At 40.5% G+C, this 21,824-nt stretch overlaps 1 protein-coding gene across 1 annotated transcript; it reads left to right on the top strand.

The window, feature by feature from the left end:
- The first annotated feature begins 831 nt into the window (after positions 1 to 831).
- Positions 832 to 21,275, top strand: EXOG (exo/endonuclease G). The gene is made up of 6 exons (XM_071561051.1): positions 832 to 996; positions 1,656 to 1,805; positions 3,983 to 4,122; positions 5,835 to 5,911; positions 8,944 to 9,058; positions 20,684 to 21,275. The coding sequence occupies exons 1-6, from the start codon at positions 849 to 851 to the stop codon at positions 21,143 to 21,145; spliced, it is 1,092 nt and encodes a 363-aa protein (XP_071417152.1). The 5' UTR covers positions 832 to 848; the 3' UTR covers positions 21,146 to 21,275.
- Positions 21,276 to 21,824: the final 549 nt, after the last annotated feature.

Below are 21,824 nucleotides of genomic sequence, written 5' to 3'. Positions count from 1 at the left end.
AATAGGATGAGGGGGAATGGTTTTAAACTAAAAGAGAATTGATTTAGATCTGACATAAGGAAGAAATGTTTTATGATGAAGGTGGTGAGGCACTGGCACAGGTTTCTCAGAGAGGTGGTGGATGCCACATCCTTGGAAACATTCAAGATCAGGTTGAGCTGGTCTGGTTGAAGTTGTCCCTGCTCATTGCAGGGGGGCTGGACCGTCACAGAATCACAGAATCGGTAGATTGGAAGAGACCTCTGAAGATCATCCAACCCAAACCCCTGCCGAGGCAGGGTCACCTGGAGCAGGTGACACAGGAACACATCCAGGCGGGTTTGGGATGTCCCCAGAGAGGGAGAATCCACGACCTTTCTGGGCAGCTGTTCAGGGCTCTGCCACCCTCAATGTAACCACCACCTTCCTCATGTTGAGGTGAAACTTCTTGTGTTTTAGTTTATGGCTATTGCTCCTCTTCCTGTCACTGGGCACTGGAGAGTCCAGCACAGTCCTCTTGGAGTATTTATGTGCACTAATGAGATCCCGTCAGCCTTCTGCAGACTGAACAGGCCCAGCTCCCCCAGTCTCTCCTCACGTGGGAGATGAGCTCTTCCCTAGGGAAAGACTACATGAGCTTTACAGGTCCCTTCTGGCCCAAACCACTCTATGTCCGTGCGATTTAGGCTAGTTTAGTGAGGGGACACCTTTATGTGTCTTTATGAGGCCGCAGCTCCCGCTCAGACCCCGCCGGGCTCTTGCCGCGGGGCCGGCAGAAGGCGCTGTGGGGCAGCGGCGCCCGCCCCTTCCCCGCCCCTTCCCCGCCCCTTCCCCGCCCCTTCCCCGCCCCTTCCCCGCCCCTTCCCGCTATGGCGGCCCTGCCGCGGCACCGCCGCTTCCTCGGCGGCTTCGTCTGCGGGGCCGCGGTCGGGGCCGCCGCGTCCTGCTGGGCTGCCTGGCGGCTCCTCCGCAGCCAGAGCCAGCCGGAGCCGAGCCCCGGGAGGGCCCTGGCGGAGGGTAAGAGCTGCGGGTAGCGAGGAGGCCGCGCGAGGCCGCAGCGGGGCGGGAGAGGCGGCGGCGCCTCAGCGCAGCTCAGCTCCCCACAGCCTCTCCTGCCCTTAAACCTCCTTCCCCTTGTGTCTTCTCCCTACCCTTACGAGTGCCTTCTCCTGCCCCTCAGAAGGGCCTTTTCTCTCCTGTCTCCATCCCCGGGTGTCCAGAGGGGGCCCGGGAGATCAGGGAGGTTCCCTCAGTGGCTGTGAAGAAAGGAGGTCATGTGAGGATGCTGGGCTGGAACTCGTAACTAAAAGCGTTTCCGTGCAGCTGCTCACGCCAAAGTGTCCGTGGCAGGAGGAGAAAGTGGGTTCGTGAGGTTGCCGGGATGGCTGCAAGTGTCCCCTGTTACAGTTGGAGAGCGCAGAGCATTTGTTCTGTGTGATCTGACAACATCCCCATAGTGTATGCATGCATATATATATATACACAGACACACACATACATAAATGTGTATGTCAGATGTGCGTTTCACTGGGCAGCTCTCTTACTATTTTTTTAGGTCTTAATTGTGCCAGTATTTCCTATGCAGTATGTTTACACCCACTGGGATGTTTTTCTTACTGTCTCCTTTCTGATTACCTTTCATCTTTGGATGGCTTTCTGTTTATTTTTGTCCTTAGAACCAGTAGAAGATGCTCTGCTGGAAAGATACGGATTCCCTGAAGCTGGAACAGAGACCAGATGTTACACAAATCATGCACTGTCTTATGACCAGGCAAAACGGGTGCCTAGATGGGTGATTGAACATATTTCAAAACAAAAAACACTGGGTATGTAGGTATTTATTTACTTACATTTATGATGCCCAGAATGGGCTTTGCTGTTCACAGAAGGTGGACCCTGGAGCAGGCAGGGAGAAAAATCGTATAGTGATTTCTGGATATGGATTTTTCCACCCATTCCCAGTTCCACTGGAGGCAGCAGCCTCTGGGTGGGTGTCAGCCTCATGTCATGAATTATTAAGGCTGATGTTAGCAGTGATTTAAGAGATCTGTCACTGCAGGTTGGCACGGTTCTTCTCTTCCTGTGCTTGGGACTAGTGTGGTGTTGAATATACAACATCTGTATTGAAGATACACTTAGTCCAAGGGCTGAGTATGAAAGGGAGAAATGAAGAATAACTGGAGCTACCTTTCATCAGAAATGTCTGTAAAACAGCCTGTAAGATCAATACAGCTGTGTCAGTGTGAACACCCTAAAGTTTTGCAGGAGGAAAGTTTAACTAACCTCTTTTTAAACATGAGTGGGGAGAACATGAAACAGTGAAAATTAAACTTCCTGTACCTGATTCAGACCTGCAAAGTTGCTTGACTACATAAAAATGGCTCTTTCTTCCTTAGCTAGTGTAGTTAGTTCTGAGGTCAGTTTAGGTGCTGCCCCATATGTGGAGTCAATGCCTTTTCTTGGCTAGACCCTTTTATCTGCAGATCTTGGAGATTTGCTCAGGATGGGAAGGGAATGTCCATTTGTGAGATAAAAATGGAGCAAAGGGCGTCAACAGTTGTTAATTGTTAAGAGCTACAGAGGGCATTAGCTACTCACTGCAGCCATTTTTTTACTCTCGTACAGTTTTGTTGTATTTCCTGATGTGCATTATCTAATACTCTCTCCCCTGTTCTTTATGCAAGACAAAGGCTCAGTGATTTTTTCTGTTAGTTGGTGAATGAAATATGAGTGGTATACAGTCACTGTAAATTAAGTTTATAGCATTAGTTGAGTTTTTATAAGGCATATTATTAGGAATGGAAGTAACTGTATAATTGTAAAATGTTTTATGAAAGCAATAGCCTTCTAAATATATCTTAATCATTGTCTTCAAATTACCTTTCAAAATTAAAAGCATGGTCTTGAAAATATAACCAACCCCTAAGTAGCATCATTGATTCCACTTCTTTCAAAGAGGAAAACAACAATTCCAGGCTTACTTTCAAGTGGGCCTTAACAGCCGAATTATTAAAATGTTTTCCAGATGATCAGATACAACTAACCTGCATGTTGAAATTAGGTATCTTGAGACATTCAGCTCTGATTTATGCATGTAGCTATTCTAACTGAAATTTGAGATGGAGGTTGAAAGGACATGATGTAAAACCCCATATATTTTATTGATAAGTAAGAACGTAAATGTTTAAAAAACATGGCACAAAGAAATTCACATCACATGCAAATGGATGTACAGAACTGGTTACAGAAGGAATTAGCCTTTTTATATAAAATGAGAACACATTTTTCCATCTTTGAAGTTTAACTGATAAATTACGCTTTGTTTTAGATACTGAAACATCTGTTTTGCACACTGATAAACTTGTCAGTGTTGCTTCCTGAGCATCAGTCCTGTGTTGAAGTGTCATGTCACATGCTTTACCATAAAAGTGAAGCTCCTTCCTTCTACCTGCACTGCATAAAGATGCTCTCACCACCTCTTTGTTCTGACCTCACCTCCTTGGACATGCATACAGGTGGTCAGCAAAGAAAGGAAATTGCTTACAGGCACTGGTTTCCAAGAGAAGCATTATCTATATGCCTGCTCATTTTCTACTCCTTTTCTTCTTCGTTGCGGTCCTTTCATATTCTTGTGTTCTTCTGAAAGCTGCCAAGTAGAGTGTGTGTCCCACACTTTGTTCTAACTGCAGAGCACAAGGAAGCACAGGGTGCACATGTCCTCAGTGACAATACTGACATGACAAAAAAAGCCAGAGTGGATACAGTTTGTGTGTGTATATACAGTCAGCTGGAGGGGAAAAAAAGTAATTTTAATAACTAGCAGTAATCACTACTGAAAATTGCTCCTCTGGTTGTATTTTTTATGGTTGAGGAGAAAAATATCCAATTTGTATTCATATGTTGAATACTTAAGTGTGGGTCACTTGGCAAGAGATGCCAGAATTAGATCTTTTTGTCCTGTTATATTGGTTTAATGATAACCATTTAGTGTGTTACTCTTCAGGCGATGCAGACCGAAGACACTGCAAATTCAGACCAGATCCCAACATCCCTCTAATGTTTAGTGCTGCCAATGAAGACTACCTTGGGAGTGGATGGTCACGGGGACACATGGCACCAGCTGGAGATAACAAGTTTTCAACAGTAGGATTTTTTCTTTTTATTTTTAAAGTGTCTTTATCAATTGGAAAGGGTCAAAAGACTGTTTAAAGTAATGTGTAATGTTCCTTTTGCAGTTTTTTTTTTTGAGGTGGAACATGATCTCATTCTTGATGCACAGACAGACCTGGATTTGAAGTTACAAAGTCTATTCCTGACTGAGCACTGTAGGATACTCTCACAGTCTGCTTCAGGCATCTAAATCAGGTGCATGCTCTGATGACATACCTCTCTTCATTAAATCACACCTAGGTTAGCTTGTTTGGCAGAGATGATGTCTTGTATAGTGTGGTGTTAAGCAAATCTACTCAACCCCTTGTATGTCACACTGTCTGCCTGTGAAATGAAGATGATAACCTTCACCAAACAAACATCCAGAGTATATTGGAAGCTCAGTTAAAGGGAGATGGGGACAATGACTTCATTCTGGCCAATAGCTACTGAGATGTTTACGGCTAGGTTGGGCAAAGCAAAGATGCTGTTAAGTACTGTTCTGTATTGGCAAGGGGATTGCCTGGATGATTTAAAAGGCTTTTTCCTTTCTTATAATGTGTATGAGGTAAATTAGACCCTTCATTTGCCATGGTTCTTTCAGTCTATAAAATGTCTTCACTTGCCATTTATTTGAGCTGTAAGAGAAGCATGCCCTAATGCCCTGGCTGACTTAAAAAGCAGCCTTGAATTTATTGGATCCTTGTGTGAAATGTGCCTAATGCAGCAATTTGTTAATTAAGAAGCAACTGGAATTTGTATTTCTGCCAGGCAGAACAGTATTCAGTGGGACAGAGTGACAGCACAGTGGCATGTGGGGAATGAAAGAACCAGTCATTTTGTTTCTACTTGGAGTTTCTTTCTTGTTATTTATTTGTGATATCGGGGGAATTTTTGCTGGTGAGCTTCCTGCACAGAGAAATCCTGGACATGGCTTGAAATCCAGGGAGATAATAAAATCTTTCCAATACAGGATTATAAAACTTTAATTTCACAGTTTAATTGGTACAGGTACTGTTTCCTCATTATCCTACTTAGAAATAGTAGCTTGTGAAAAATATTGGCAAGTACAGGACCTATGAAAATTGTGGGTTAAGATCTTGTTATTTCTTTCTCCATATCTCCCTGCATATGCCTACTTTTTAAGCACCAGGTCCTTCACATCTGGAGGTATGTGAGCTTCTGTTCAAGGAGCTTTATGACACTTTAAAAATAAAATTAAGAAGATTTGTAGATGCTTGACCATTATGGTTTCGTAAATAAATTTGTAAAATATAGATGAGTGTTTTTAAGAACACCTTTTCTTGTAAGGGAAAGAAGAATTTAGCCATTAGACAGTCAAATAAATGAAAATCATGGGTGAAAGCATCTTTTCCATTCACAAAGAAGAACAGCTGATTGCTTTCAAAGACATTACAGAACTGACATTGTCTGCCATTGTAATTCCTCTGCCTCCAGAATTGGATGTTCTCATGCTGTTTTGGCAAAAAAAACCAGTAGGTAATTTTGGAAGGTTTCACCTTAGTTATGCACCTCTTAATCCAAAATAATTTCATAGATGTTCTGACTTAGGTTTTATCTGACCTTTTGTGTTAATAAATGTTAAAACTAAACTAGAAATGGGATCTTGGTCCAAAAATTACTCCAGTGTGTTTTCAGCTCATAAATGTTTCAATGAAATTATATTATTTTCTTTCTCTATGCAGAGAGCTATGGCTGAAACATTTTATCTGTCCAACATTGTGCCTCAGAATTATGAAAATAATGCTGGGTTTTGGAACAGGTGAGAAATTTCTTCTAAGTAAAACAAGTGAAAAATACCAGGCAGTGGCATAAATAAAAAATGCTTTATTTTTAAAGCTACTTCACATCCAGGTGTTCTGGAGCACTTTATGGGCTATCTGTAGAGATCACAGGAACTTTCTATGAGATGAAAGACTGCTCAGTCCTCACCATGCAAGAACAGTATAATTACTACTTTAGTTCTTTATTCAGTCAAACTGTAGAGGATGTCTATTTAGAATAGATAAAATTACTTCTGACTGATGTGGGTAAAAGTCCCAGGCTTAACATCTCTGTCCTTAAAGAAGGTTCAGTAGAAGCAAGGAAAGGGTTTAGATCTTCCTCAAAAAAGTGCTTCCAGTGTGAGAGTATTCAGATCTCTGTGTGTGGACATTGGTTCACTTTGAATCGAAGAACTGAGCGCTCCCCACTGAGTTATGACTACTTGAGCTCTTGTTTCTTCTGGTACTGGCTTCCAAGTAGCAGCCAGGCAGGTTCTCTGTCACTTGTGAGCACTGACTGGATCAAATTTGAGGTGAAGGGAGTGCTTAATAAATTTAAACTTTCTTCATGTAAGGTTTTTATTCTTTCCTTTGAGCAGAAGAAAACATAGTAGCAGTAGCATTCACCCAGTGCTTCTTGCACAGGACTTATAGAATGTGAAGGCTCAGAAACAGGAGGGGAAGATGATAATTTTCTCAAGGTTCAGTCAAGAGAAGGTCAGCAAAATTATATACAGTGTTGGACTAAAAATCCATCAAAAATGCATCGTCATTCAGCTACACACTGCTTTGCTGTTTTACATGAGTGCATATAAAACCATATGAGGCATTCAGTACAGTTATATTACTGTATATTATATCTTTTTTAATAACTGTTTGAGCACAAATTTTCCTTATACCAAAGCTAGGCATTTGTACCAATTCAAAGTGAGAAACCCTCTTTATTTCCCTTAAGCAGGATCTCTGCCTAATCATGAAATTCTGGAGAGTGAAAATTTCCCCTTGCACTATCAGCCTTGCAATTTAAGCAGTCATTGCCACTTTTTCCCAGCCCCATCACCCTGTTGCCAGAATTTAAATATATGAACAAGGCAGTGGTGCCACTTCTTTTTGTCAGTCATTTCTTTAATAATAAATACTTTTAAGGCTACCATATTTCACATGTGCTGTATCCTTTCCTGGCTTCAGTACTCTCTTGCTTTCTCTTGTTTTAATTTTTTGTTTCTTGAAATTTCTTCAGAGTTTCAGATAGGACAATCCAGCTTAGTCAGTTTAAGTGTCTGTTGTTCTCTTAAGTGGTGTTTACTATCCATCTTGTGTTTTTGGTGTTTTCCCAGTTCCACTCTGGTTTCAGCCTGACTGTGGTGAGTCAGTTCCATTTGCCAGCCCAGTTAAACTGATCCTCATTTTGTTTTGCTTGGTTATGTTTCTGCCAGATTAGAAAACTGAGTGCAAGAACCAACATGGAAGATGGATTAGGACTGGTCAGCTGGAACAGACAAGAGAAGCAGTAGGAAAGGAGAGGCAGGAATGTATCTTCCAGCAAGCTATTAGATAGTAAGCTGTTAGTTTGGCTCCGTGGTGTGGTCTAATTGCACCTCAGTATTCCTCATTCTCTTCCAACCGACATGCATACTTCTTTCTTTCCTCATGTTTGACTGTTGTTTTCTGTCTTGTTGTGTGTGATTTTATGGTCACTGTAATCTGACCTCTGTCCCTGCTGCCACCAAAACCAGTTTTCTCCCTAGCAGCATTTATTCCCACTCTTTCTTTTGCCAGTTGGTGTTTGTATTGCCATGCTGTGAGACAGCCTGAGGAGCTGAGCTCCTTGGAAGTAAAGCTGGTGACAGCAGGAAAAAAATTAGCTTGTTAATACTTTGCTGTTACCACATGAAGAAAGGGCTTGTTCCTGCTCATTCTTATTTGTGGGGCTCATTCTTCTAATTTGATTTGTGTGTGCTGATTTAGCTCACTAATACAGCACAAAAAAGAGACTGGTTTTGTTCAGGGTTGTTGACTGACAAAGACTACTAAAGTGGCCCAACAGAGAGGTGTGAGGAACAGGGATGAGACCGAGAAGAGGGTGAAACCTCCTTTCAGAGGCAGCCAGATTAGGTGGGTTTATCAGTCTAACACTCTGGTCTGATTGTCCATTTGTGTGAAGTGCAACTGTTATATTTGCAGAGGACCAATGGGTGCTCGCTGTATGTGATTTCTATAACAGTTGAGGTGTTACATCAAAGATGGGTTATAATCGAAATCACAGAATGGTTTGTGTTGGAGGAGACTTTTAAGAATCATCAAGTTCCAGTCCCTTCCACTAGACCAGGCTCCAAGCGCTGCCCAACCTGGCCTTGTTAATAATTTGTTTTATGTAAAATAGGCATGATCCAGAAACTTCCTTATTTGAGAAATGTTATATGCTGTAAACTGAATAAATTAGTTTAAAAAGTAAAAATAGTGGTAGTATTTCTGGAGGGTACTACTTTATTTTTGAACATTTATATATATATATACATATATATATATGTAAAAAAGTGGACTTAGTGAGAGTGGCATGCAGAAACTTTCCCCAGTACTTTGAGCTAGGGAAAGAGCTGGGTGCTGCAGGACCTTGGTTCCCTGGGAACAAACATACAAAGCCAATAATAGGGTAAAACCTTTGAAAGTAAGAACATCACAACCTGATGTTTAAAAGAATTTTATTTTACTAATCTGAAGTGACCATCAACAGTGTATTTCTAGTGTCAAGTATGGGAGTAAGTGGAGAACTCAGTTATTCAGACAGGTGGTGAGATGCAGAAACCATTTTCAGGTGTGTGCAATAACACATGTCTGTGAGTAAGTGAACCTGGCATAAGTGGGAAGCATAACTTGGGCCTGCATTTTACCTTCTTGGCTTGGGAGTCAGTCATACGAGTCTGGAAAAATGCTCCCTAACTGCCAGTAGTTATCCTTCCCTTCACAATGTGTCTCAAAGATTGTTAAGTTTTTCCAGCTGACTTTTCCCTGTCTGACAAATATGTTCCAGAATGGAAATGTATTGTCGGGAGTTGACGGAGAGATTTGAGGATGTTTGGGTAGTTTCTGGACCTCTGACCTTGCCTCAAACAAATGAGGATGGAAAGAAGAGTGTTACTTACCAGGTATGTATATATGTTGCTGGGTTAATAGTGCAATGGTAATGATTTATTTATTTAAAATTGATACTGTATCTTGATAAAACAAAGTTTTTCATCTTAGTACATGCAAAATGTATAAAATGTCCAACATTAGTAGGGTCAAGATCAGCAGAGATGTTGCATCTTGCCTATACATGAAAAAGTATAATTTTTAAATAATGCGTTCTATTTACAAAGAGATCTATTTCATGTCTGTTCACAGACTGCAGTCAAACTGTTTTCTGACTTGTTTAATACATGGCAGTATCTAAGCAGGGAGTTAGTGGAGTTTGCTGCTGTGCAGGCATCTATTCAAGCATTAGAAACTTTAGAAACAGTGCAATACAAAGCTAGTGTGGGTTTCTCAAATCTGTGCAGGGTACTGGAATGCCTGTGCTAATTTAATTGCTCAAGCAGTTGTTTGGGGATATCCCATAGGCAGCACTTGGGTGAGACCTTGCAGCTGAGATTCTGAGCATGCCAGAATCAATTGGAAAACATCATTCAAGTTCAGTAGATTTTAGGTGAATGCAGTATAATCACTGGTCCATTGTACTGATATCCCCTTTCTTTTAGTCCCCCATTTTTATTACCTACTTAAAATACTCAGAAGATTTAGGATTGATCATGCACAATTCCTGGAAAACCATCACTGACAGACAGATAGGAAAGGCTATCAAGTCGAGAGGTGAATTTATTATTGTTTACCCTGACTTACTCTTTGTAGGCTTGTGTTTAGACATTTGTAGAGTCTTAAGTGTAGTAAATTATTCAAGGGAGTGTTACCTTCTGCCCCCACTGCAGTGAGATGTTATTGCTGTTTTCAGTTGCTAGATGAAAGCTGGTGTAATGTAAATAATAAATGCTGTCTTTTGCACCTCTTGAAATAAAACACTTTTTCTTGAAAATAAGTATTTGTATCAACTGCATCTTCAGCTTGTTAGTGATTCAGCTGTCCAACTTGATCTCTGAAGAGCAATGGATGAGCTTCCTATAACAAGCCTCTGTTTCAAAGGAATATGAGAGACACAAAAGGCTTTTAACAGTGGCTTGTTTAGTGATAAGATTTAGGCACTATTGCTCCATTACAAATATACAGCTGATTTCCATTTGATTGAATTTGGAAATCAGTCATGATAAAATGTGGTTTTTCCCATTTGCTTTTACCTGTTTACTTCTTGAAAACCTGTCCTTTATGTCTCCACCCACACACTTCAGACCTTGAGTGTGACGAAATCACGGCTTTGGGTTTGTTACTTTTTTTTTCAAACAGTCATATGTTCTGCATATGAAAATGCAGTAATAGTAATTTATCTTTTTCGTGTTCAGTGGCAGTTCGAAGCTTCAGCTCTCACCACATCTCTGTGAGGAAGGTGACAACTGTGCTCACTTTCAAGTGGATAAATAAATAAGCCATGGTTAAGGGGTATGAGCAGTGCCACATGATAAGTTAGTGACAAGGGCAGCTTTAGACTGGCAATCATTCCATGCCACCCAGAGGGAGAGTGCTCACTTCACCATTTCCTCTTATACTTTCCAGGCCTTTCTTTGCCTCTCTCTCTTCTGCCAGTGCTGATGACTGTCAGATCCTTCCACAAAATGCTTAATTACTCAATACAATAGAAAACCACCCACACTGGCTTCACTGGCATTGTTTTACACTGCTGTAGAAAGATAGAGACAGCACACAGAGTTGTCCAGTGCTTCCTGGTGACAGCATGTGATGTGTCCAAAAGCACATAGCTGGTAACAGGAGGGAGATCTTTCCAGCTGAGCATTTGGCTTACTGTCATGCAGAATGGTGCAGAGTTCTCCAGGCTTGCACAAAGCTTGCTGGAACTTACTTCCATGTGGCTGTCAGGATATTGCATTTATTTTTCATCCTTAAAAATATATATTCATCTTACATAGCAAAGAATTAAAAATCCTGAGCTGACTTGAACATTTTATAAGTGGAAATCATTTCCAGGAAGAAGTTGAATCATCTATCAACTGCATCTATCAACAGCTTCACTTTAATCTTGGTCATCTTTTTCTTCTTTTTCTCTTGGGAAAGTGTTTACTTAGAAGAGAAAGATTACATTTTCTGAAAAATGATTCTCTCTCTCCATCCTGGTTTTGAAATGTAAATTTTAGTATTCCACAGGTAAAAATGAGAGCAGGCACTGCATTTTACTGGCTTTATTTGAAATAACTTCATACCAGGATATGGTGATGAAATAATAGTGGCACAAAAAGTCCACGTTGCTTTGATTGTCATAGTGTTCTGTGTTTGTCTGTTGCCAAGATGTCCTTATTGTCTTTGGGCTTGATGACAACACTCGTTAAAAGACTATTTTTAGCAGTTTTGATCTTAATATAAACTATGAAGTGAAGCTCAGTGTCAGATTGAAAACCATGGAATTGTGGGGTTCATGTGTGCATGTCACCATTTGGCCACATTCATAAATACTTTTATTCAGTTTCCTACAATGAGATTCATTGTAAGCTGATTTTTATTTAAGCTGCATTTAAGTACAGGTGAGAAAAGGAAAATACTGATTTTGTCGTGTTTCTTTTGATTTGGATCCTCTTTGGCTGTGCTCCTAAGTCTAATTAAACACAGGCTGAGGGCTGAGAATTGCGGTTTTCTTTATTTTGCAATGTCTTTATGGCTCAAGTTCTTGTGCTCTCTATTGCAGTTGCACTTTGGTGAGAGAGACATTGGAGTAGGGTGGTATATTGTGGGTTTTGATTGGTTGGTTATTTTTTTTCCTTTTAACAACACATACACTTAGAAGATGGAACACAGCATGTCAAAGCATTGGAGAGAAGTTCTGTCCAAGTAGACACCTTGGATATAATGGCAGTCATTGCCATTGATTTTGGTAGTGTGGAATTCTGTCCCCAACCCAAGAACACTCAGAGTTGTGAAGGAATGGTATCTCTTTAGAGAGCACTCTGCCAGATTCACACAAGTGACTTTGAAATGAAAGGGTTTTAGTCCTCATTGTCTGGGCTTGTGAAGCTGATGTGGGCTTGTGAAATGTCCCTTTTCTCTGTATGTGCTGCTCAAGGAGAGGTGCTGCACTGCACATGGTAGTGCTGAAACTCAGAACCTGTAACCTGGCAATGCAACTGTTAAAGCTGAGCTTCTTTCTAATGTTTTTATTGTCTCAGACTAGAACTGTGAAAAAAACAAAACACAGAAGTGCTACATTGAATGTGTCTGCATTGATTTGTTTCAGATCTTCTCTCCAATCTTAGTTTCCTTGGCTTTGGCTAAAGGAGCGGTGAAATCTGTATCCATGGTTTTACATGGTGGTGTTTTTGTCATCAGACATCCAAAAAGATTATTTTTAGATCACTTCAGAGGAAAAACAGAGCATTGGTCATGGCCTTGTTCCCAGTTCCTGCTTGGACACTGGTACCATTTGGTCTCTAATTCGAGAAAGGGAATTAACCTTGAACTCCTTAAGTGCCAACATTGTTCTGTCTGTTGGCTGAACTTGCTTTATCCTCAGATATGTTCTGTCATTTCATCTGTCTCCAGTGGAGGTTTTATTGCAAAGAGTAGATTGATGACCGTGCTTGGTATCTGAAAAACATATTTTGAGAATATATGTAAAATAGAATGCCAACAGGAAAAATCTGTTCTGTGTCATTGGAGAGACGGTTGCAGGTTTTTCATCTTTGTCCAGATCAAATCAAAGTGACATTGTCTTGTTTTATACATTACTGCTCTCCAGTGATTATCACTTTAGTGATTTTCCTCTGTCAGCAGATTAGCCCTTTGAAATACAAATTCTGCAGTAATTGAACTACATCCTGCTCAGTGCTCCACCCTTCCTATTCCCAATGCCATCGTAGTAAATCCTTATTTAAGAATTGGCTGTGGTTGGCAAATCAAAGCACAGTTTAGGTAACATTTTCTTTGTTGTTTGAAGAAGGCATTTGACTGTACTTTTTACTGATATGTAGGTTCATGCTGGAATTGTGTTTGCTGTTTAAATTTCTAAATTGAATGATAAGGCTGAGCCAGAGATGCACAATAACTGTGCCAGAAGGTGCAGCTACTTGTCCCCTATGTCTAGCAAATAATTGGGAAACAAATCGCAGGTCTCAAATATAAGATCATGGAATCATAGAATCATAGAATGGATTGGGTTGGAAAAGACCTCCAGGATCATCAAGTCCAACCCTTGGTACAACTCCAGTCTCTTTACCAGATCATGGCACTCAGTGCCACAGCCAATCTCAGTTTAAAAACCTCCAGGGATGGTGAATCCACCCCCTCTCTGGGCAGCCCATTCCAATGCCTGATTACTCTCTCTGGAAAGAACTTTTTGCTGATCTCCAACTTAAATTTGCCCTGGCAGAGCTTGAGCCTGTGCCCCCTTGTCCTGTTGCTGAGTGCCTGGGAGAAGAGACCAACCCCCACCTGGCTAGAACTTCCCTTCAGGTAGTTCTAGACAGTGATAGGTCACCTCTGAGCCTCCTCTTCTCCAGGCTAAACACCCCCAGCTCCCTCAGCCTCTCCCCATAGGGCTTGTGCTCCAGTCCCTTCTCCAGCCTCGTTGCTCTTCTCTGGACCCGCTCCAGCCCCTCAATATCTTTCCTGAACTGAGGGGCCCAGAACTGAACACTCAAGGTGTGGCCTCACCAATGCAGAGTCCAGGGGAAGGGTCACTGCCCTGGGCCTGCTGGCCACGCTAGTTTTGATCCAGGCCAGAATCCCATTGGCCTTCTTGGCCACCTGGGCACACTGTTGGCTCCTGTTGAGCTTCCTGTCCATCAGTCCCCCCAGGTCTCTTTCTGCCTGCCTGCTCTCCAGCCACTCTGTGCCCAGCCTGTAGCGCTGCATGGGGTTGTTGTGGCCAAAGTGCAGGACCCGGCACTTGGCCTTGTTGAACTTCATCCCATCGGAATCAGCCCATCTCTGATGGTATTTGACGGTTTTCCCCAGTCAGCTTTCAAAACCAACAAAGGTTGTCTCTTACCAAGATACTATAGGGGAAGGAATCTTTGTTAAAGGAAGAAATAAACCTGGGAAGTATTACTTGTTTCTTGGCTGCTCCAAGTGGTCTCAAGGCTACACAGGTAACTAATGGATCCAGGCCCGTTATATACATCCCATTAACTTTGTGCAAAGGGTCCATCTTAGATCAGCTGCTGTAAATGGCCAGAGCTCTCTCAGCCCTGAACTTACACATCAAGTACAAATGAATGTAATAGACACTAGGTTAAGATTGGAGAAGAAGAGACACTGAAGGTGCAGGTTATATTAATGGGATTGCTTTTATTAAACACTGTACCTATCCCAAAGGTTATGTTATTATAGAGAAAGGGGTGTTGGGGATTGCAGTGGATTCAGTGTTAAGTAAACTAAATGGATTCTCTGAAATCAGTAGTCTATCATTATGTAAATACAATTTATTATATACATAATGTATATACATCCTCCTTTATTAAAGAAAAATAAAAAGGGAATTTGAGTGTGTTTTAATGCCATAACTATGTATTCAGAAACAGCTTTTGTTTTTTTACTGTCTTAATTATTTTTTTCTTTTTAGTTTGCCAAGTGATTTGGCAATAGCAATCAGACCACCAGCCATAACAAATCAATTTTTTCTTAAGTACATAGATTTGCATTTTGGAGTGCTTGTATCTGCAGTTTGTTACTATGAATTTTGTCTGTAGTGTTGTCTATTGCTAGGTCTGCCTTCACACCCCTCAGTTCTTCTCAATGCCAGATATTGGGGGAAAACATTATCACCAGAATCAATGCTGCCTAACACAAATCCAGAAGGAACTTTAGTGAAGGCAGTTATTGCTGTCACAATGGTCAAGTAAATAAAGTTATATCGATAGCAAAGGGATTGTTTGTACTGAGAGAAAGTCTGTTTCTATGTAGAATTTAGTATCAAATTATAGTAAAACTCTGGGCTATCAAACCTGAGATCATATCAGCAGGAATAATGTTATATCTACAGTAAAGGATCTGATGGTCAGTATCGTGCTTCAGGTTACAGCTACAACAAAACAAATGGCTATTCAGAGAAAGCTGCAGTCTTATTTTGAGTGACAAGAATGATGTCCTTGCATTCTGTCCACCAAAAAATGTGATAGAAGTATTAATTTTGTTACTGCCAGATGCAGTTGGAAGTACCATATCACAGAGAACTGTGCATGCTTGTTTTCAGTCACTTCTGTTTGCAGTGTGACTCAGTCCAAACTCGAGGTAGGGTCTCACAGAGAGTGAAGAAATGGTTACTGGAGTGTTGAGGGAATTTCTGGAGCTGTCATTTTAAAGTGTTTGATGATGGTACACTCTGATGCAAGGACCCGTCAGTGTGTGCTGGCAGTTAAGGCATGATTGAATGTGATTTCTGTTTGCCAGGTTCTAAGAGAATCATGGATAATTGACAATCCAGAGCTGTGTCTGGCTGATGAAGGGCTTGTTAGTCCCTTCTGCTAATTCTCTGCACAGTTGATTTTCAGTTTCTAGTCACTAGGTGGCAAAATACCACTTTGGGATTCATGAGTCCTTTTAAAAATGATCTGTAGCCTTTCAGAAGAAGGTAATTTTCTTACCGTTCTGGGAAGCTGTAACTAGTCCAATGTAAAATGAAAATACAGTAACATTTGTGTGTGTTTAAAATTTCCAGTAATAGTAACACTCTGTTTTCTTCTCATGTAATTTTCTGCTGTTCTACCATTACACTTCATATACTCCTTTTCTGCTGTTCATGTAAGAATGGAGTTTTCTATCTCATAAACTCCAAACTGAACCTTCTAGGGACTGCTTTGCCATGTGGTTATCTGATTATGACCATGAAGATGGCATTAGTTAATCCAGATGCTTAAACTTACCCTAGATGCCATTAGCAAATGTCTTCATTATTTATTGTGACACTTAAGGATTCCATAGATATTATCAATCTTGTCCTTCTTCTAATTTTAGAAACTGTAACCAAGAACAGAATTTGGCCAAAATTGTGGAGAAAGTCGAACTTAAGACCAGTCCCCATCCAGTGATTTGGCTATGACAGTGAATTCATCAAAGCTCACTGAAATCTGTTTTAAGAAATCATGTTACTTCTGCCCTTACCTGTCCCTGTGAGCTCTGTAAGTTTGTATAACTGCTTACCAACACATTTGTTATTTTAGCAATATGTAAACATCTCTAAATGTCAAGAGTTGCACACGTTTTAATGGCCTGTCCTCATGACAGATGTCCACATTTAATTAGGCATTGAGAAGAATAACAAATTGATACACACTTGTGAAATTTCAATAACAATGTCAATAATAATAGAAAAATAATAAACACTGTCCTGAAAATGACTTTATTATAATGCTGTTATTAGATGACAGCAGTTCAGTTGTAGGGCTTCAGCCAGCACCAGATCACCAAAAAAAACCAAAAGCAAAATGGAAAGGAATAAGCAGCTGCAAAAAGTTAGGGCAGTGCACATTTTTACATTGATGTGATACAGAGAGCAAAGTATCTGAAATATCACATTGGTCTCCCAAATGATGATGGGAAAGAAATTTAGTTAATGCTATAAAAAGAAGGCTTTTAGCTCAAGTGCTTTTTTGTATGTGTGTTATGAGGCTGTTGAAAATTTGAAAGATTAAGCAAAATTTTATACCAATAGCAAAATGGAAATTTTCAAAGAATTGTACAAAAATCTGTCTTGTGGCCTGTTACCAACATGGTGTGAAAGCGTGTGGGATGGCAGTGATTTCAACAGGCCATTGCTGTATTTTCTTGCTTGTATTGTATAAAATTTCTTTTGGAATCACAGATACTATTAAAAACTGCTGCTCTTCTCCAGCTGGGACAGAGGGCTGTTTTAGGCATTGATTGCTGAAAGATCATCTGCTGCCTGTGGATAGACAAGCACAAATCAAAGTCAACATCTGTGCATGGATAATCTTAACCCATTTTCCATTCTGTTACAATAGGAGCATATGCTCTCTGCCTCCGTTAGGCAGGCACTGAGATAAATGGGATGGTGCAGATCCAAGTAGTGATTCAGGCTGCTGAAGTTAGGGAGGAAAATCCTCTAGGTGGCAATAGGAAATGGAGTTGTGGAGTTTGTTTTTCCGACCTATTGCTTCTATTCCAAACTTCACTTTTGCAAAATCACATTTTACTTTTTTCCCTGGCAGTTGAGCTGGAGGCAGAAGGATGGGGAGCAACTCTATAAAAATGTGTATCTGCAGCTGCTCTGTCTACTCCCATAAAAAAGCAAACTGTGTTATATTACAGAGAGTAATGATACAAATATTCCAGTGTGCTCCAGAACCACATTTTCGTTTTTAACAGAAGTCATTGGGTCACACTGACTTCATAAATCATTGGTAATGCATCCTGTACATGGTTCACATAAGTGTTAAACTGCAGAAAAAAAAGTATTTACTCTTTGTCATGCAAGTTTATTCTGTCAGAGAAATCAGGCAGTCCTTTGATGGTGTTCTCCTCCCGCAGGTTTAGGTGGGGATAGAAGTTTTATGCCCCGTTTTGAATAAGAAAAGTACACCTGTAGACTCTGGCGGTTTGGCAGCGTGAAGTAGGTTTTAATCACTTCAACATATTAGCACTCAGTGAAGTAATTGCAACAGTAGTTTGCTGCTGTTTAGAGAACTGGTATAAAGCCTGTGCACTGCTTAAATTTTATTTAAATTCTCAAAAGAGAGTTTATGAGGAACTGAAGTGATACATAAATTACATGTCTGGCCATTGCCTGTATGGACTTGAATTTGGAACTACATTTCTCAAAAGGCCAACCCTTCCTTCCTTTTGAACTAGTCCTCATTTTCTTTCTTCCCTTCTCTCCTTTGTAGGTGCATATACTATGAATAAATGTGCATTATTTTGCATAGAATATATATATTTGCATAATATTACATAAGCACAGGGTCTGTTTTCCCTTAACACCCACTTCAGGCATTCAGCATTTCCATCTCATACCTAACTGTTCTGTGTGCAGCTCTGTTCATTCCCCAGCCTCTCTATCCACCCACTCAGCCCTCAGACTCAATCCCCAGTTCCCTCTGCTAGCTCACTTCACACAAATTCACCTGTTTGTTTTACATACGCCATGTACCCCCTAATTGGAGATACTTGTAGCAGCTCCATCTGCATGCTCGCCCTTCCTCTGGTCTTTTATCCACTAGACTGAGGATGCTGGGATGTGGATGTGTGTGGGAGGTGTGAAGAAGGAGAGGGAGCCGAGGTAAGGAGGACCTGTATTTACATGTATATGTATGTGTTTATGGTGGAAAAAGGTATGTGAAGAGGCCTGGAAAAGGCCATACTGCACAGGAATGCTGCAGGTCAGGAAATTGTTGGCCCAGGTTGAAGCTGAGGAACAGGGTTTAGCCTCACTACTGCCTTCTCTCAGGAGGCTACAGACCCTTCAGGATGCTGTGCGGCTGTGCACAGCCTCTTCCTCCTCTTCCTCCCCACCCTGCAGGAGATGGGAATGCAGTGCATGCTCTGGAAGCTCCCTGCTCCAAGGAAGAAAAGGGGCTCCAGCCTTCACCCTTTGGCAGTGTCATCACTGGATGCACTTGAGTGAATATAGAAAGATGAACTCCCTTCTCTCCCCTTCAGGGATTTTTAGTCCTCTTGACTCCCTCCTTCTCACCCCAACATGTTGCATGTACTCCCCAGTTTAAGTGCCACTGATCTCAAATAGGTTAAACTCCTGACACCATTTTATAATTCAATTTTAACTCACCAAATGCACCAGTTATGTTGCAGTGTCAGTTTTAGTGTATTTTAGAATTACCTGTGCATCAGTCATTTTTTATTATTTATGCTGTTCATCCTGAGGAGCTGTAAGTCTGGTTTCACCCACGTGGAATGCAAAATGCAAAGTGCTTTGACACTTAGGAGCTCTAATTTCCCCATCAAGACACCTGTCATCGTTGAAAAGGAAAGTAGAGTTGACGTAACCAGTTTCAAAGACTGCTTGGTGTCTAGACAGAATGTTACTTGGGAGAAGGTTGGTGGGATAAGCAAGATCATTTTTGAAAAAAAAATCAAAACAAAACCCCAAAAAGATCAGAAAAGTTTATACTACAGCAGAGCTATTAAATAGCCTGGTTTAGAGAAGGGAAGAAAATGTTTTGGAGCACAGTACAAAAATCTAACAGCATGTTTTCCAGAAACAGCAGTAATGCTTCTACTACATTATTACACAAAACATGAAAAAACTTTATTAGAGATTTCTGTTTCTCCTGAAGGTAATTTCTCTGGGTTTGGTCTAACCAGTAAGACTTAAAGACAGGTTGATTTAAAAACTGGCAGCAGAAGTAGAAGACACAGTCCAAGCACTGAAAGAATTCATAACTGAAATTAGTTAACTACTTGAATAGACTGACGTGACCCTTGGATTGATAGCCACAGGCAAAGTTTAGTTTTAAAAACACATTTTCTTCTACAGAAGGGCTGAAAACTCTCATAATAAAGGATATGTAGGAAGTATTTGTTATGTGATTGAGTTATACTGAATATATGAATGGACAAGGCATGTGTGAACTGATAACACTGGATTAGTTTGTAAAATACTTCCAATTAATGTGATCAGTTATGGCAGTGTAATAAATACCTGCTTTCCCTGAAATCATATTTTAACTGTATCTAACAAAAGCTGTCAAAAAAATCAAAACAAGCAGTGTGTGTTTTTGCAGGTATTGCAAATACTGGAAACTACCAAATTACTGGATTTTATGTATAAGATACAATAAAATGCCTTTGTAGTTTTTGTGAGACAGCTGCGTCTTTTTCTTGTGTTGCTATTAGAATGAAAGTACAAATTTCAGCAGAGTACTTACAGAAGAGTTATGCAAAACTCAGGTTTTCAATTTCTAAGCCTGTTACAGTCTCTTAACATGACAGATTCAGTTCAGCAATAGTGAATTTTAAAAAAAGCCTAATACAGTGCGTGCATAAGCATCTCTTTTGAGTCCTGGAGAGTTTATGTTTGTCAGCAATAGGTGTATTCCCTTGGACTTATCCCTGACACAGGGTGGGGTATCTGCTGTGTACATATGTCTGTGAGCTTTTGATGGATTTTACGTTAAAGTCCCAATCCTCTGCTCTTGCGGCTTCACTTAAATTCCTGGATCCTGGTCTTAGTCAGACAGCAGGAAACCCAACAAATACAAGCTCTTAAGCTACATCACAGTGAATGTATGGAAGAAATCAATGCATTTTCTTTGGATAGTTCTCTTCCAAGAAGATACTGTACTTGATACCCAGGTGCCCTCAAAAAAATTCTTATTTGGGGTCACAGATTTAAATACTACGTATGTATGGGTAATAGAGATAAAAAAAATAACTGACAGAACGTAACTCAGAGTTGATTTGAAATGCATATTAAAACCTACATGATTTGAAACTGTCAGGTCAGGAACTTCTATTATGAAGTTATAAGTTACTATAGTTATAAAAAGGAGAAAGGATCCAAAGAGAGGACGTGTGTGGATGTGATGCTTAGGGATGTGGTTTAGTGGTACACTTGGCAGTGCTGGGTTAATGATTTGGCTTGATAATTTTAAAGGTCTTTCCCAATCTAAACAAGTCTATGACTCCATGACCTTTCCTTTTGACAGGTAATTGGGAAGGATGATGTAGCTGTACCGTCCCACCTCTACAAGGTGATCCTTGCCAGACGGAGCAGGACATCGGCAGAGCCCTTGGTACTGGGGGCATTTGTGGTGCCAAACGATCCTATTGGCTTCAGCCACCAGCTGACTGAGTTCCAAGTAAATATTGAAGATCTGGAAAAAATGTCAGGTTTAGTTTTCTTCCCCCAAGTGAACAAAACCAAAGATGTTAGAAATATCTGTGAGGTGGATACCTGTAAACTGATGGACTTCAAGGAATTCACATTGTACATCACTGCTCGGAAGGTGCAGAGCGCCCGCACCTTGCACCGGCTGGAGAAAGCTATGTCAGAGTTACAGGAGGCAGGAATTGAGCCTGATGAGTATCTTCTAAAGCTTTACAAGAAGAAGGAAGAAGAACTACTGCAGGAAAAAACAGGAGCAGCCAGAGAGAGGAAAGCTGGCTGAATATTTGTTCACAAAGATGTTTGGGGTTTTGTACTTTGAAAGGGGAACTGAAGGCAAACATGAAGACAAGGGCTTCTTGAATCATCCTTTTTTTGAGTTGTGAAAACAATAAAGAAATATTTGGAAGCTGGTGGGTTTGGAATAATGTTCATTCTTGTGTAACATGATGCACACACGTAGTTCACTGCATTATTTAGATATGGGAAGTGTAAACAGCCCCTTTCTGGTGTGATTAGATCACTGCACCTCCAGGAAAGGCTTTGTGCTATTTTCCAACTGACACGTCAGACTTAGGGTTTGTTTGGAATCTCTTCTAGGAATATCATAAAAATAGACAGTAGACATCTTGGGAGTAGAACTGGAACATGTTTAAATGGAATTCCACCCGCAAATGTCTTTCACTACAATGCTGTATCAGAAGGTACTTTCTGGAATTTTTGAAAAATTAATTTAGAAATACTTAATTTGACTCTCTTTTGAGACCTGTAAGACACAATCCAAAACCCTTACAGTCTTCACTTAGTTGTGTTTACCAAAACCTCCCCTGACTTTGTGTGCTTTGTATATTTTAACATGTCAGTAGCTGTCAACTGTTGTCATTTGCAGCAAACTTCTATTGGTGTATAATTTTGCATTTTTTTTAAACAAAAAACAATAGAGCTAAAGTTTACACAAGATG

Source organism: Pithys albifrons, chromosome 7 (genome assembly GCF_047495875.1).
Source record: "Pithys albifrons albifrons isolate INPA30051 chromosome 7, PitAlb_v1, whole genome shotgun sequence".
Taxonomy (NCBI): domain Eukaryota; kingdom Metazoa; phylum Chordata; class Aves; order Passeriformes; family Thamnophilidae; genus Pithys; species Pithys albifrons.
This window is presented reverse-complemented; position numbering and strand designations above follow the sequence as displayed.

Coding starts and splice junctions, on each gene's coding strand:
- EXOG (XM_071561051.1), top strand. CDS start 849: ATGGCGGCCCTGCCGCGGCACCGCCGCTTCCTCGGCGGCTTCGTCTGC. Junction 4,123..5,834: donor GAGATAACAAGTTTTCAACA/GTAGGATTTTTT, acceptor TTCTCTATGCAG/AGAGCTATGGCTGAAACATT. Junction 5,912..8,943: donor AATGCTGGGTTTTGGAACAG/GTGAGAAATTTC, acceptor AATATGTTCCAG/AATGGAAATGTATTGTCGGG.